This window comes from Anoplopoma fimbria, chromosome 18 (genome assembly GCF_027596085.1).
Source record: "Anoplopoma fimbria isolate UVic2021 breed Golden Eagle Sablefish chromosome 18, Afim_UVic_2022, whole genome shotgun sequence".
Taxonomy (NCBI): Eukaryota; Metazoa; Chordata; class Actinopteri; order Perciformes; family Anoplopomatidae; genus Anoplopoma; species Anoplopoma fimbria.
In genome coordinates, this window is record NC_072466.1 from 15,442,247 (window position 1) to 15,457,243 (window position 14,997).

At 40.6% G+C, this 14,997-nt stretch overlaps 2 protein-coding genes across 3 annotated transcripts; both read left to right on the plus strand.

Moving 5' to 3' along the window:
* Positions 1 to 541: 541 nt before the first annotated feature.
* nup43 (nucleoporin 43) lies at positions 542 to 4,469 on the plus strand. The gene is made up of 8 exons (XM_054618741.1): positions 542 to 752; positions 1,017 to 1,139; positions 1,485 to 1,562; positions 2,188 to 2,350; positions 2,512 to 2,647; positions 2,735 to 2,886; positions 3,018 to 3,134; positions 3,657 to 4,469. Exons 1-8 carry the CDS (start codon positions 633 to 635, stop codon positions 3,884 to 3,886), a joined length of 1,119 nt encoding a protein of 372 aa, XP_054474716.1. The 5' UTR covers positions 542 to 632; the 3' UTR covers positions 3,887 to 4,469.
* A 453-nt stretch (positions 4,470 to 4,922) lies between these two features.
* Positions 4,923 to 12,870, plus strand: lats1 (large tumor suppressor kinase 1). 2 transcript variants are annotated; one of them, XM_054618657.1, is made up of 8 exons: positions 4,923 to 5,122; positions 5,761 to 6,203; positions 7,002 to 7,122; positions 7,652 to 9,096; positions 9,748 to 10,330; positions 10,814 to 10,996; positions 11,191 to 11,297; positions 11,380 to 12,870. In XM_054618657.1, the coding sequence occupies exons 2-8, from the start codon at positions 5,856 to 5,858 to the stop codon at positions 11,890 to 11,892; spliced, it is 3,300 nt and encodes a 1,099-aa protein (XP_054474632.1). In that variant the 5' UTR covers positions 4,923 to 5,122; positions 5,761 to 5,855; the 3' UTR covers positions 11,893 to 12,870. The 2 variants fall into 2 exon arrangements, with proteins under 2 accessions (XP_054474632.1, XP_054474633.1); XM_054618658.1 differs by having other exon boundaries at positions 7,005 to 7,122.
* The last annotated feature ends 2,127 nt before the right edge of the window (positions 12,871 to 14,997 follow it).

Here is a 14,997-nt window from a genome sequence, read left to right on the forward strand (position 1 = left end):
CAGCAGCAATTATTATAGTAGAATTATAATTATGAAATGGGGAATAGTAATGTAATGTAAATAGTAATAGTAATGTGACCAATAATAATAATCGAAACAGGGAGAACAGCCTTTACACGTACAATTATGAATATGATATATACCAAAAAAGAATCACAAGATTAACAGTGTGTGAAATGTTTCCATCCAAGTTGTCCATAAAAAAAAAAAGTCCCTGAAAGTAAATTACGGTTTTTCCAACCAATTATGAATATCAGACCTAAACAAATAAGTGTATGAACATTTAGAAAATAAATAAAAGGATCCACTTCAAAACAATCCTTCATGTTGAAAATTACTAATAGTTTGAATTTCAGATTTTTTAAATTATAATATGTTTCTTTGACTTTAGGAACAATCTGGCATGATAGATAAAAAGAAAGAACATGAATGTCTCCTCACAGAGAGCCCAGTAGGATAATATACTGAACCTATCAATAGCATGCACAAATCGCCTGATTTGGTAGTTTGACCTAGCTAAGCCACCGTAGTTACGTACAAAGTGGCAGGCGGGCACATTTCGGTTCGTCTCGTTAATGCTATGCTAACACCAGCGAGCTTTCATTGAATTTAAAGTGTTTGAAACTGTTTCGATGGAGAGTATCAATGCGAAGTACGTTTCCCAGAAAATCAGTAAAACAAGATGGAGACTAGTATCGCATTCGTCTTTGCAGCAGCCAGATATCTTTGCGACTGGCTCGTGGGATAACGAGGTTGGCAAGTTGTCACTTTATGTTACCAATAATGAGATTGTGCTTACACATATTGTAACTGTCAAAATATGACTTAAGACCGGCTATGTCTGCTACATTACTGGCATTTAGAGACAAATGGTTGAATATCAACTTCGGACATCTGGATATTATGACATCTGTCTGCTGGATCGTATTCTGCTTATTTATTCTCCTTTATTTCACATTGACAATGATAAAAACGAGTTCAAATGCGAATCCTTTCTTAATGTGTGTCTATTGTAGGTTAACAAGATTTCCCTTTGGTCCATTGGGAATCATGGAAGTTCTGACATGGACGATGGATTTGAAGGAGACCCACAGCTTTTATGTGAACACAAGCATGATGGAGATGTTCTGGACCTTCAAGTAAGACACACTCCTCCTATAACTGGTACTAAAGTAAAGAAAATTAAGGTTGACCTAAAATTAGTCATTTGCCAACATTTAAGTTAGGAATGTACAGATGCAACTCTTTCTCTCCTGACAAAATGCAGTACAAAACTAAAAAAACACATTTGTCGCTGTCATTGTATTTTTTACAGAGAAAAACACAATACTTTACGTTGTTTCACAAAGAAAACAGGCTCAGGCTCATTAAATGTAACGTCTTAATTGATTTCAGGCAGGACATACTAAATGTCTGGTGCCATGGAGGAATAACTTCCTACATATAATGTGACTAACTTGTAAACTTTATTTATTTTCTTTCAGTTTTTGGACCAAGACAGAATTGTCACAACATCGTCAACTGGAGCAGTCACCATCTTTCGCCACCACCAAAACAGTCAGGTACTTACCGGCAGAGTTATGCCTTTCAGTTGCAGTTGGGGACAGATTACGGACATTCACAGCAGACCTTTGGACACAATCTTATTATATCATATTATAATTAATATTATTATTATATTTTCACTCATGGCGTTCCTGAGACCACTTTACAAACTGAGGATTTTATCAAATGAAAAAAAGCGGACCAACTGAAAACATGTTGGAAATATAAACACTGACACAATTGATAATTAGGTATGGTGCATCTATAAAGTCACACAAACATGGGCAACTTTAACTCTTAACTAGATAAACATGTGACCTGGCTCTGAACCCTGTTTTTAGCAAGTAATAACTAGGGGGTAAACTTGCTTAGCTTGAAATGTACATTGTATTTTTGAGGCCATCTGCCCATTGTGAAAGTCTATACGCATTACAAAATAATGTCTTCAAGGTATGTTATTGATTACTTTATATACCCTTATCTACATGACTTAAGTTACATCAACAGACTATGGAATGGCTACACAAATATGATGCAGTTCAAGGAAATTAATCTTGGATTAAGTGCTTATCTGGATATATAAAATACTTGTGGTTTGGTAAATATTCTAATTTTGCTATGTCCTCTCTCTCTTGACTGCAGACAATATCAGTTTCTCAGAGCTGGCCGAGAGCACATCGTTACCCTTGTGACAACGCTCCCTGTACTGGTGTTGTGTGTAGCAGTCCTGAGATCGTTACAGTTGGTGAAGATGGCAAGATCATCGTCTTCAGAGCCGACCAGGAGGGAGTTACTCGAGTCATAGGTGAGACTGAGATTAAGCTGCTGTAGCCAGACCATTGTGTCACATTAAAATACAGAAAATAATTATAATTCTTAGCATATGATGGCGTCTTCAGGTGAGGTGTGAGGCAAAGAATAATGTGACTAATGTGTATTTTTATTGGACTGTTTAACCTTGGACAGAGAATGCAGACAGCAGCACGATTCATGCTGTGACGTACCTAAGGACAACAGAGATTTTGACGGTGAACTCCATTGGCCAACTCAAGCTGTGGGATTTAAGACAACAGAGCAACGCACCATCTCAGATTCTCTCATTGTAAGATCTAATCAGTTGTTACCAAAAACAATAGATCTCTAGATTTAGATTTTTATAAGCAGTAAGGATATGTTGTTTTCCTTTCAGGTCAGGGGATAGAGTCCCTCTGCACTGCGTTGACAGACATCCGAACCAACAGCACATTGTTGCCACAGGAGGGCAGGACGGCATGCTCTGTGTCTGGGATGTGCGACAAGGCAGCACACCCTTCTCACTCATGGAGGCACACTCTGCTGAAAGTAAGGTTTTATTTACCAAATTACAATTTTGAAATGCACAAATTAATTCTGACGTGGTTGTATATTATATTTAAAATTTGCATTGACTTCTAATTTGTTTTCTTTTTGTTTTTCTTTTGCTTTCTGTACAGTGTGGGAAGTCCACTTCCACCCAACCAACCCAGATCATCTGTTCACATGCTCAGAGGATGGTTCACTGCTGCACTGGGAGACTTCTACACAATCAGAGATGCCCTCCTTCTTACAAGGCAAATCAAACTATTCTGTCTGTTATTCAGTTTAACACTATTTTCCAAAGAAAAAACTGTGAGGTGTTGCCAAGAAACAGCATTTTACAATGCAATGTAAAAGCCAAATTTTTCCATCACTCGCCAACAATGTTCACAAAATATGTATTGTAAATATAATAGGGTTGAGTGAAAAAGTTGTGGGCTTGTCCACTCACAGTAAAGGCTGTTGGGAAAGGGTGCAAAAACAAGTTGCAAGTGGGTACCTTGAGCACCTCTAGAATCATTTCTGGTCTTTCTTTCAAAGATAATATTCTAACATGATGCTCCTGTGAAAGATGATCAGCGTGTGCAGCGTTTTTAATGGAGCGGGGGATCCTACTGTTTTTGATTGTTGAAAATACGAGAGCACAATCCTATGGAATCTGAAAATCTTAATCACGTAGTTCAATATGTTTTGGTTGTCAGAGCAATCACAAACACATTGAGTGGCTAGTTTATGACTTTTTCAATAATAGAGATGGTTTCATCATTGTTTTCTAGGTGGCAGAAACAACAGCATGATTTCTCGCAGTGCGATGGCCCCGGCTGGAGGAAACCAGTCTCTCATCAGCGCCTGGCTCAGTGGAGACTCCAGCAAAGGCCGTCTGGAGACGACTCACATGCTGCCCAGCCAGACACTGTCTGTCAACAGTTTGGATGTACTTGGACAATGTCTTGTTTGTGGGACGGACGGAGAAGCCATTTTTGTCAATAGACAGGTCCCAGTTTAAAAGAGTTGTTACTGTGCAGGACAAGATCTGTTTATTTGTCATCAATGATTTAAAGGGTTTTGTAGATAATTCCAAGCAGTGTATTTCAACGATACCATTTTTGTATGGATTGCATTTAAAACTGTTTTGAATAAGTAAATAAAAGCAAATATCTAATGAGTCCAGTTATGGTTTTGTAGTAAAAAGTACAAATTCATGGTAGATAATGCTTTGTTTTTATTTTATTTTTTATCTTGTCACATGGGATGCAACACCACCACCCTTTAGTCCCTTGGTCCTCTTTTTTTATTGCTGTGGTTGCAGTTACCGCATACCTGCATCTTTCCCATTAATCTGTCAAATACGGTTGTCACAATCCATTTTATTTCAAATTACCTCTGCTGAACTTATTATTTATGAACTTATTAATTCGATTTTTAATTAACCAGTTCAGACCATTGGTGTCCACGAGCTACAGGTGAATAGATGGCCAAGAGGTAAATGGAAGGATGAAAGAAGGGGAAGGTAAAAAGAACAATTAAGAAAAATACAAGTTTCATCCGGTAACTTGTGTGAAGTTTCACTCATAATTCTACCAGTAATGTAAAAAAAAAATGTAAAAGTCGCTGAGAACTCAGATGATCCTGTTGATAAATTGAAATTAAACGAAAATATTCCTCATCGATTTTGATGTTTTCTGAGAAATGTATTTTATTTAACCAATTTATTTTATTTGCGTGCGTCCTTTAATTATTTTTTTAGTAAATATTGCAGCTAGCTTACTTGTTTAACTGTGGAATAATTTATTTTTGAGGATACGCACATTTATCATGTATAATTTATTTTCTATGTGAATTACAGGATATTCCGTTTTGGTCTATTTTCTTCTTTTCATTATTTTATATTTTAATTAATATTGTATTGTATTTTACAATTACATTTTAAAGTATGCTATGGTTAAAATGTTACAGTTTCTGAATATGTCTTTGTAAAGCTGCAGGATTGAAATAGTTCTTCAGGAGTCACTTTCCTAGTTTTATTGTGAAATCTGCTTTAACCGGAAGTGTGTCCGTCCCTTCAGTAACATGTTCCTGTTGTACTTGTCATTCAGACATCCCAGGAATTCAACACGACTAGTGCCAGACACCTCGGCATTACAGGGACATTTCAAGTAAAAAACCACGTCATTGACGCCGTGAAAGGTCGAGGTTATATCGCTGGTTGTCCGAATAGAAACAGCAGCGCCTACAGACACCGGTGAGTTGTTCTACACGGCTAGCTAGCTAGCTGTTGCTAGTTGTGTTCCAAGCTAGCAGCTAGCGCGACCTGTTGTTGAGCTAGCAGCTAGCAGCTAGCAGAAATGGATGCCTTCAACAAACAGGCCGCGGAGGAACTGCTGCGTCGTTTTTTTTTTATAATGTAAAGTGACATTTTGATAAAACCAGTTTTGTCGTCCATGGGCGTCTATATGTTGGAGATATTCTGGATAATTTGACAAACAACGTAAACATTTAAATTCACAACACTTGACGCAAGATCATTAGCGTTAGAGTAGCGCTCTGTTAGCCGGAGCTGCTAACGACGCTAGCAGGTGGACGAAGGAATAGCGTTTTCTTCTGATGCCCTCTCTTTCTCTACCTCAAAGCTTTTGAGCAACGAGCTGATTTTATTGTGAGATTGTAAAGCACTGACACCACATGTCCTCAGTTATTGGTCCATGTGATCTACACATCTGACAGTCTGCCTCATGAGAATCACCACATCACTAATGTTTATCTGATAGTGTTTGCTATTTAGTACTTTCCGTGCATTCCCTTTGCCCAACCTGTTGGCTGACATTACTATGTGCTCGTGATGCCTGCTCATCTCGCATTGTTATTACATCTCTGTCCCAGCATGCAGATGTGAAGTCAGACATTGGAGACCTCTGCATCCCTGGACTGAGTAGCATCCTCTTCATCCCCTTCGTCGTCAACATACATGCTCTTACATGAAGAGAGGGGAGAAACCCGAGGGATACCGACAGATGAGACCCAAAACGTTTCCCACCAGCAACTACAGCGGCAACAGCCAACACATGCTGCAGGAAATACGGAACAGCCTGCGCAATCTGTCCAAACCCTCCGACCCACCTAAGGTGGACATCGGAGGAGCTGGGAAAATGCCTCCCGAGGACTCGAGGCAACAGGGGCGCTGCATCAACGGCAAAAACCCCTACCACAAGGCCTTACAAGAGATCCGCAAATCCCTGCTGCCTTTTGCCAATGAGACCAGCACGTCAGGCCCAGAGGTGAACCAACACATGTCGGTGGAGCTCCCCTGTGCTGGGTTTGAGGAGGTGAGATGTTTTCATGGTTTTATTGTCACTGAGACAGTGACAATAAAATTAAAAAAAATGTAAGGATTGTGGAGGATTCACATTCTTAACATGACTGTAATAAAAATAGAAAATCCTCTGCTGCCATTTTGTTACCTGATAATTATTTGAGAAATGAAAAGTATGCAAAGCGGAATGACGAGCTTGTGCAGGTGACAATACAAAAGTAGTTCTTCAGTTGGCAGTTGCAGCTTGTTATGAGAAGCTGTGTGCAATCCAGACACGAAGTGCCACAATGCAGCAGCAGGAGCAGTATTTTCAGTTGTAACAAATAGCTATGAAATTCAAACTGTCGGGGTAAACAATTCATCAATCGATTAGTTTGATTATTCTGCAAAGTTTTAATAGTTTACTAATTTAGTTACCTTACAAGCAAAACCTCTGGTAACTATTCCTCCAATGTGAGGATTTGCTGTTTTTCTTTGTTTTACGACAGTGTAAACTTTAGTTTTTGGTTATTTGCCCTGTTGGTTGGACAAATGAGCCCTGGAAAAGTGTGATGAATATATTTTCATTGTTTTCTGACATTTTATAGACAAAACAATGAATTGAGTATTTAAGAAAATAATGTGCAGATAGATTTATAATAAAAATAATTGTCATTTGCACCTTCAGTTCATTTACATGAATTATAAGGACTGGAGAGATGCAGAACTACCGCAAAATAATCAATCCTATACCAAATGTATTAACAGTTCGTTTGCATCTTGTCATGCTTTAATTGTCAAAATGTTAATTGTCCTTTTTTTGCCCTTTCAGCAGAATAACAGTCGCAGTATGGGGGCAGTTATAGACTACATGGGTAAGGTGAGCTACCAGGACTCAGGGTGGGAACATATGGTGGTTGCCAACCCCAACACTACAGGTCTGAAAGCACCAGGTATGTAACTGTCCACTGGGACTAAATGCTGGGTTTTCTCTTTCTTTTTCCATCCAGGCATGTTCATCCAATCTTGATATTGTTTGCAGGACTTGGGACATTTGTTAAATAAATGACAATACATGCTCACAAACAAAGAGTCACTGCATCACACAATGGAAGAAATTACGTTTATGTTTTGATTCATAATAACAGCGATGGTACATTCAAGAAAAGACCTGCATTACACTATGTTGGTAACCATTTTTTGTGTCAAAATAGATTTTTTTTAGTTTTGAATACTGTACAAAAAGACTAATGAAAAGAGTCCATCTTACAACAATCCATGTCCCAAAGCTTTGGTCCTACTTTATGTTTTTAAGCTATTATTCCTATTGAATTTAATAACATTGTACATACCCAGTTAATAACTGAGTTTGGGATCATGCCTCTGGGATGAGAGAGAGCAGACTGTTCCTTTGTTTTCATGCTTGCATATGAATTTTCATATTTTACACAGACACATTTTTCATTTTTTTTGTGTCTTTAGGATCTTCTCACATCCAGCATGCTGTGCTGAGGAGGCCGAGCTGGAAAGGCTCGAAGGAGTCTCTGGCGCCTCGACATGGTCCTCTCATGGTGGATGGAATAATGTACCGCTCAGACACCCCCGGACCTCCTCCTGCCTTCCCACAGGGCCACCCTGCTAACTGCCAGAGAGTCAATCCTCCCCTGCCGCCCCAGGTGCGCAGTGTCACACCTCCACCAAACCGCGGTGCCATGACTCCTGCACCATCCTGGGACAGCAACCCGTCAACCAAGCGCTACTCTGGCAACATGGATTATCTTTTGCCCCGCATCTCACCGGTACCCCAGGGGGCCTGGCCTGAAGGGTACCAATCATCAGCGCCTCAAAATCAGCGTGGGATCAGCCCGGTCCCTGTGGGCCATCAGCCCATCATAATGCAAAGCTCTGGGGTGAATAAGTTCACCTTCCCCTCCAGCTGGTCTCAGAATGGCTCCCCTCAGTCAGATTACATGCCAGGGGGCAGTAGACAGCCTCCTCCTCCTCCTTACCCGGTGAACCAGAGCAGCCGGCACAGTCCCACCGACCAGCAGATGCAGACAGGAGGACCTGCATCCTCTCCCTCTTACGTCAACGGTGGAAATATCCCTCAGTCCATGATGGTTCCCAACCGGAACAGTCACAACCTTGACCTGTATAACATAGGCCCTCCTCAGTCCTGGTCCCAGGCTCCTCTGAACCCCAACCAGCCCCAGTCTTCTTCTGGCAACCAGGATCTGTCCCCGTCATGGCAGCACAACATACCAGTGCGCTCAAATTCCTTCAACAACCACCAGCTGAACAGCAGACAGTCCCACCCATCCAGCTCCCAGCCCTCTGCCACCACAGTCACTGCCATCACCCAGGCTCCCATCCTACAGCCAGTCAAAAGCATGCGTGTCCAGAAACCCGAGTTACACACTGCTGTTGCTCCCACACACCCACCATGGATGCAGCAGCCTCCACCGCCTTCAGCTGCACCTGCTTACCCAGAACCCCCAGCCCCTGTGCCTCAGATCCCTGTTGTTGCAGAAGCCCCCAGCTACCAGGGCCCCCCTCCGCCCTATCCTAAGCATCTCCTCCAGCAGCAAGCGGCCCCCTGCCCCCCTGCCTACGACCTAGGGGCCAATAAACTCGGCACGGGCAGAGAGGAGCCCGCCGAAGAGGAGAGCAGCAGCGTTGACAGCTCCCGAGACAAGACGGCAGAGAGCACTGCAGCAACAGAGAAAGAGAAGAAGCAAATCACGACCTCGCCTGTTCCTGTCCGCCGCAACAAGAAAGACGAAGAGCCGAGAGGGGAGTCCGGAAGAATCGCACTTTACTCCCCCCAGGCCTTCAAGTTCTTCATGGAGCAACATGTGGAGAATATCCTAAAGAACCATCAGCAGAGGATTCGGAGGAGGAAGCAGCTGGAAAGTGAGATGCAAAGGGTGAGAATGTCAACAAACTAGGTCTCATCATTTTCTTAACGAATTGATGTAGTTATGAATGACTCCATTCACATATGCCTATTGAAGGTTTTACCTTTCACTCTTTCCAAACTTTTTTCCCCCCTATTATCTTCATCGCTGTATTATCTGTCTCTGAGATTACGTATTTTCATGCAATTCTACTTTTTTCTTAGCCGTTCTTCTTCTTCTTCTTTTCTCTCCTTGCTGTCACTAACAGCTGATCTAAAAAGGTAAAGGTTTCTCTGCTGTTCTGTGACACAGAATAGTCCACACACGTCAGTTACTCAAGTAAGCTGTTGTTGAAAGACTGGTCTTTGTATTTTAAATGAGCTGTATGCAGCATGTCGGCCGCAGTGGTGTAAGGAAATGCATGTCATTCCATCTCACTCATGTCACTGCTCATGCATCTTTGTTGTGTACTAAAGTGATGATTAACTCATGAGGAAAATACAGTTTTTCACTTTAAAATAATTTTAAATGCATTTTGCACTGGTTTCTTTCTGTGTCGTCAGTTGATTTCCTGGATGCCAGTTTAGATCTAACCATGATTACATTTTTATGCAACTTTTTTTTTGATCCGTTTTGAGATTATGGAGGCCATTAAATCCCTTTTTTCTTTCTTCTGCTCAGGTGGGTTTGTCTTCAGAAGCTCAGGAGCAGATGCGTATGATGCTATCCCAGAAAGAGTCAAACTACATCAGGCTAAAGCGAGCCAAGATGGATAAGTCCATGTTCAAAAGAATCAAGACCCTCGGTATCGGAGCCTTCGGTGAGGTATGCTTGGCAAGAAAAGAGGACACGGGAGCGCTGTACGCCATGAAAACGCTCCGCAAGAAGGACGTGCTGCTCAGAAACCAGGTGGCCCACGTCAAGGCCGAGAGGGACATCCTGGCTGAGGCCGACAACGAGTGGGTGGTGCGTCTCTACTACTCTTTCCAAGACCGAGACAACCTGTACTTTGTCATGGAGTACATTCCCGGAGGGGACATGATGAGTCTTCTCATCCGGCTCGGCATCTTCAAAGAAGAGCTGGCCCAGTTCTACATCGCAGAGCTCACCTGTGCTGTGGAGAGCGTCCACAAGATGGGCTTCATCCACCGAGACATCAAGCCTGACAACATCCTCATCGACCGAGATGGACACATTAAACTGACCGACTTCGGCCTTTGCACCGGCTTCCGCTGGACGCATGACTCCAAGTATTACCAGAGTGGTGGGTATCCCTTTACTAACCACTTGACTAGATATATAATCATCAGTTGCCCCTTTCAATAATCGCCATCCAAATCATGTTTATAGACTGTTTATGAACCGATTATTTACCATTCAAAAAGTGTGGTGGTCCATCTATTGATGTGTATAGCTGTTTTACTTATTATTATTTTTTTTTAAAGGTTTACAAACCATTTGGTTATCATTGCAAATACTTTATAAAGTATTCAAAAGGTTATACGTTAACTACTATTTAGTAAACATTATTAGTTATTTAATTGTTAAACTGTAAAAGTTTATTTCACTATCAATGTACCATTTATTTATTAATGTTATTATAAATTGTTACCTGTAAGTGCTAAATGCAAGAACTAAATATATATATATATATATATATATATATTTATTTATTTTTTGTTAAATGTACACCTATTCTCAGTATAATGATAGGTAATGTGCGTTGTACGGTGTGGTCTCTTTCCAGGTGACCATGTGAGGCAGGACAGCATGGACTTCAGTAAGGAATGGGAAGACCCGACCAACTGCCGCTGTACAGACCGTCTGAAGCCTCTGGAGAGGAGAAAGGCCCGACAGCACCAGCGCTGTTTGGCGCATTCACTGGTTGGGACGCCGAACTACATAGCGCCAGAAGTGCTGCTCCGGACAGGTACAGTGGACCGCAGCTAGAGGGGGGACTGTGGGATTTACTTTTATTTGTCCTCATTCCAGAATTAGTTTTGTCTTGGTTCATTCAAATGTAAAAACACCCTTCTTAACAAATTGATTTGACACCTTTTAAAACCCAATTGATAGATGTTGTTGCGTTGTGATTGAAATTTAAATGACGTCAATCTCCTCCAGGATACACCCAGCTCTGTGATTGGTGGAGTGTCGGTGTCATCTTGTATGAAATGGTTGTTGGACAGCCTCCATTCTTGGCGACCACACCCCTGGAGACACAGATGAAGGTATGTGAAGCGCCTGCAGAGAAATGCAACGCACCTTCTGACATTATCGTTTCTTACTGTCGTCTCTACTTCTGAACACCAGGTGATAAACTGGAAGAGCATGCTGCACATTCCCCCGCCGGCCAAGCTCAGCGCCGAGGCGTCGGATCTCATCGTTAAATTGTGCCGCAGCCCCGAAGACCGCCTCGGAAAGAACGGCACGGACGAAATCAAAGCTCATCCTTTCTTCAACGACATCGACTTCTCCAGCGACCTGCGGCAGCAGGTGGCGCCATACATCCCCACCATCGCTCACTCCACAGACACCTCCAACTTTGACCCCGTGGACCCGGAGAAAATGTGGAGCAGCGACAGTGACGGCGAGGACAACCTCAATGACACCCTCAACGGCTGGTTCCGCATCGGCAAACACCCCGAACACGCCTTCTACGAATTCACCTTCCGCCGCTTCTTTGATGACAACGGCCATCCCTACAGCTGCCCCAAACCCATTGAGTACGAGGGCTATGACGGGGACGAGGCGGACACAGAGGGCCCGGTGCAGGAGGCCGCCAGTAGCTCAGCTACTCAAGGCCGAGACCTGGTCTATGTGTAGCACTCGAGGCTGGCTGAGCTGCTTGTGCATATCAAGTTTGTTGAGGGTGTTTGTGTGTGTGTGTGTGTGAGTGTGAGTGTGTACGAGTGTGAGAAGGGTAATACAATGGTACAGCGTTTAAATCCTTGAACATAGGAAAGTATGTTTCTAGGAGCATCACATAGACTTTTATCGAAGCTATTAGTTCACACTACAAACTAAAGGAATAGTTGGGGACATTTTGGGAAAACATGCTTATTTACTTTCTTGCCAAGTTGGATCGATACCACTCATGTATGGCTAGTTTGGCCCCGCTTCCATTCATAAAGTTAAGCTAACCTAACCAGCTGTTGGCACCAGTTTCATATTCACCATAAAGAAATGAGAGAGGTATCAATTATCTCACCTAACCCTTCAGCAAGAACGCAATTAAGTGTGTTTTCCCGTAATGTTGCCCTCAATGTTTAAAGGTACACTGTACGAGGTTTGCTGCCTGAGGAACAGAAAGCTGGAGAAAATCAAATCAGGGTGCTCTTTTTGACGACTTATCGCGAACTCCACTTTAAGCCTTAATTTATTTAAGAAAATTGTAACTGGTGATGCTAGTGTAGATGCTGTTTGAGAGTGGGATTTTTGTGTTGTTGTTGAAATTACATTTAGCAGTTAAACTTGTCTTAATTTATATTTTAATGTTTATTGCAATGGGGATTTAGTTTTGTCTTATAGAAATGTGCAGGGATAAATCGCTCTAATTATTCATTGCTGTGCCTTTTTTTTGATTCCATTTTTTTGTTATCTTTCACCAAATATAAAGAGGGTTAATAATCAGACTTGCATTTTTAAAATTAGAGTAACAGCACCTGATTGAACTACAGTAGTTTTTTTTGTTTTATTTTTCTAATTTATACTTAAAATGTATTTATAAATTATGTTGCATACAGTTGTTGTAAATACTTTTCCTGCCCTGTCAGCTGATTTCTTTTTTTTTTTTTTTTTTTTTTTTTTTTTTTTTTTTTTTTTTTAGGGCAGGCCCTCTTCAGTTACCATTGCTGCTGCCTTCTGTTAATATGTTTTATTATTTTCTGTTTCATTCACCCAAAGTACCTACAGTACAAACACTAGATCACAGCACTCAATAGATATTATTTGTTTAACTTAACTTCTTTCATCGCCTTTCAGACTTTATGCTCTCACAACCAAAGCACTAAATAGGTGGGTTTTGACTTCTTTTTTTTTTTTTTTTTTTTTTTCAAATAAGTTAGGAAAAACAATCACAAGGCTGTGAAATTAGTATTTGTGGCGTTATTACACTACCAGCCAGAAATGCGTTGCTTTTAGGCGCCTAACCACTTCATCTAGTAGTACTCTGCATTGTGTTGAGGATTAAGGAGAGGTTGAAACTGCTTTCCTTCAGAGTAATTGTCTTATTTCCTGTCTTTAGGAATCACTACAGCTGACTCATGTTTTGATTTTATCGTGTTTCTGTACTGATTTAAAGAAAAAAAAAATGGACTGGCGGTGGAGAGAACTGCTTCCCATCACACATTAAGATGATTTTGTAACCCACTGTACTTTTTCTTAGTGTTTTAGGAAAAGATCTTTGAATGTAGTTATGGACTTAATGGTGACCACTGGCATTCTGCACTGGTTTTGTGTTTTCATCGTAAGTGAGAGAATTTTATTTTTGTGTTCATTGTTGCTCTGGGAGGTTGGGTACGAGGAGGAGGGTGATAAATAAAGAATGTAAAGAACAAAACATGTTTTACTTGAACACCAACCATGTTGTTTTCTTTTACTTTCTAAACGGACTGATCGACTGGTTGTTTTACTTTTTCATGACTTTTTTCGACATGATATACTATCACTTTATACTTTTATCAACATTTTTTTTCGACATGCTAAACTGACTTTTTTGCAACATACTATACTATGACTTTTTTCAACATGCTATACTATGACTTTTTCATGACTTTTTTTCGACATACTATACTATGACTTATTTTATTACTTTTTTTGACATGCTCTACTCTGACTTTTTTTTCGAGATCCTATACCGTGACCGAAACTTATAAGTAATATATATGACATGGATACTTGTACGATCTTTTCCATATGGGATACTATACTACTTTTTTCAACATACTATAATATGACTTTTTTAATGACTTTTTAAGACATATCATAATGACCATTTTTGAAAATAATACTATTGCTTTTTTTAAAGACTTTTTTCAACATGCTAATTTACGACTTTTTTCGATATATTATACTATGACTTTTTTCGACATACTATACTATGACTTTTTTATGACTTTTTTCGACATGCTATACTATTGTCAGGGTTGCAGTAAAGAGGCAACAGGAGATGGACCCAAACGCAGACACACGAGAGGAGCAGAGGGATAATTAAACAGGGATTTTAATAAACAAACGTCCAAAACAAAACTTACATGGGGGTGATGATGGAAGTAACAACAGAAAGTCCAACACGAAAAATTACGAGAAACAGGAACCAGGAATATCCACGGGAACATAGACAGAACAAGGCAGGAGCATAGTAGACAAATCAGCATACATAACAGACGAACCAACAACTAGCAGACAAAAGACAGGACTATAAATACACAAGAAACTAATCAGACAAGACACAGATGGGTAGACATGAGGGCAGGCTGGAAGCTGATAGGGAACAGAGCAAGGCTGACAAGACGGAGTAGAAAAATGACATACTATAACTTTTATATGATATATTATGAATTATTTTTGCATGGAATGCATACTATACCACACAACGTTCTCTTCTGACAGAAGAGACCTTTGATAAACAGCAATACACATTCCATTGTCCCAATCACAAAGGCCCTACTGTACACACACACAGACATAAATACGAGTTTGTACTAATGTCGAGAACACATTTTTAAAAGATATATTCCCCATTCTCTTCATATTTTTTCATTTTCTCAAGCCTGAGAACCTTTATTTCTGTTGTAAACTGCAACAGTGCGACTATTTCATTTTACATGTTTTTTTTACTGTTAAAGTTTATCTGTACATTGACAAAACACAGGGCTGTAGTGTGCAAGTGTGATTCAGTAAGAAGGGTTGTTTATGAGATATTTTTGT

Bases quoted from the DNA above. Each gene is read 5' to 3' on its own strand.
- lats1 (XM_054618657.1), top strand. From the start codon at position 5,856: ATGAAGAGAGGGGAGAAACCCGAGGGATACCGACAGATGAGACCCAAA. The intron at 6,204-7,001 runs GTGAGATGTTTT...TTGCCCTTTCAG, and splicing joins CCTGTGCTGGGTTTGAGGAG to CAGAATAACAGTCGCAGTAT. The intron at 10,331-10,813 runs GTGGGTATCCCT...GTCTCTTTCCAG, and splicing joins CTCCAAGTATTACCAGAGTG to GTGACCATGTGAGGCAGGAC.
- nup43 (XM_054618741.1), top strand. From the start codon at position 633: ATGGAGAGTATCAATGCGAAGTACGTTTCCCAGAAAATCAGTAAAACA. The intron at 2,351-2,511 runs GTGAGACTGAGA...AACCTTGGACAG, and splicing joins GGGAGTTACTCGAGTCATAG to AGAATGCAGACAGCAGCACG. The intron at 2,887-3,017 runs GTAAGGTTTTAT...CTTTCTGTACAG, and splicing joins GGAGGCACACTCTGCTGAAA to TGTGGGAAGTCCACTTCCAC.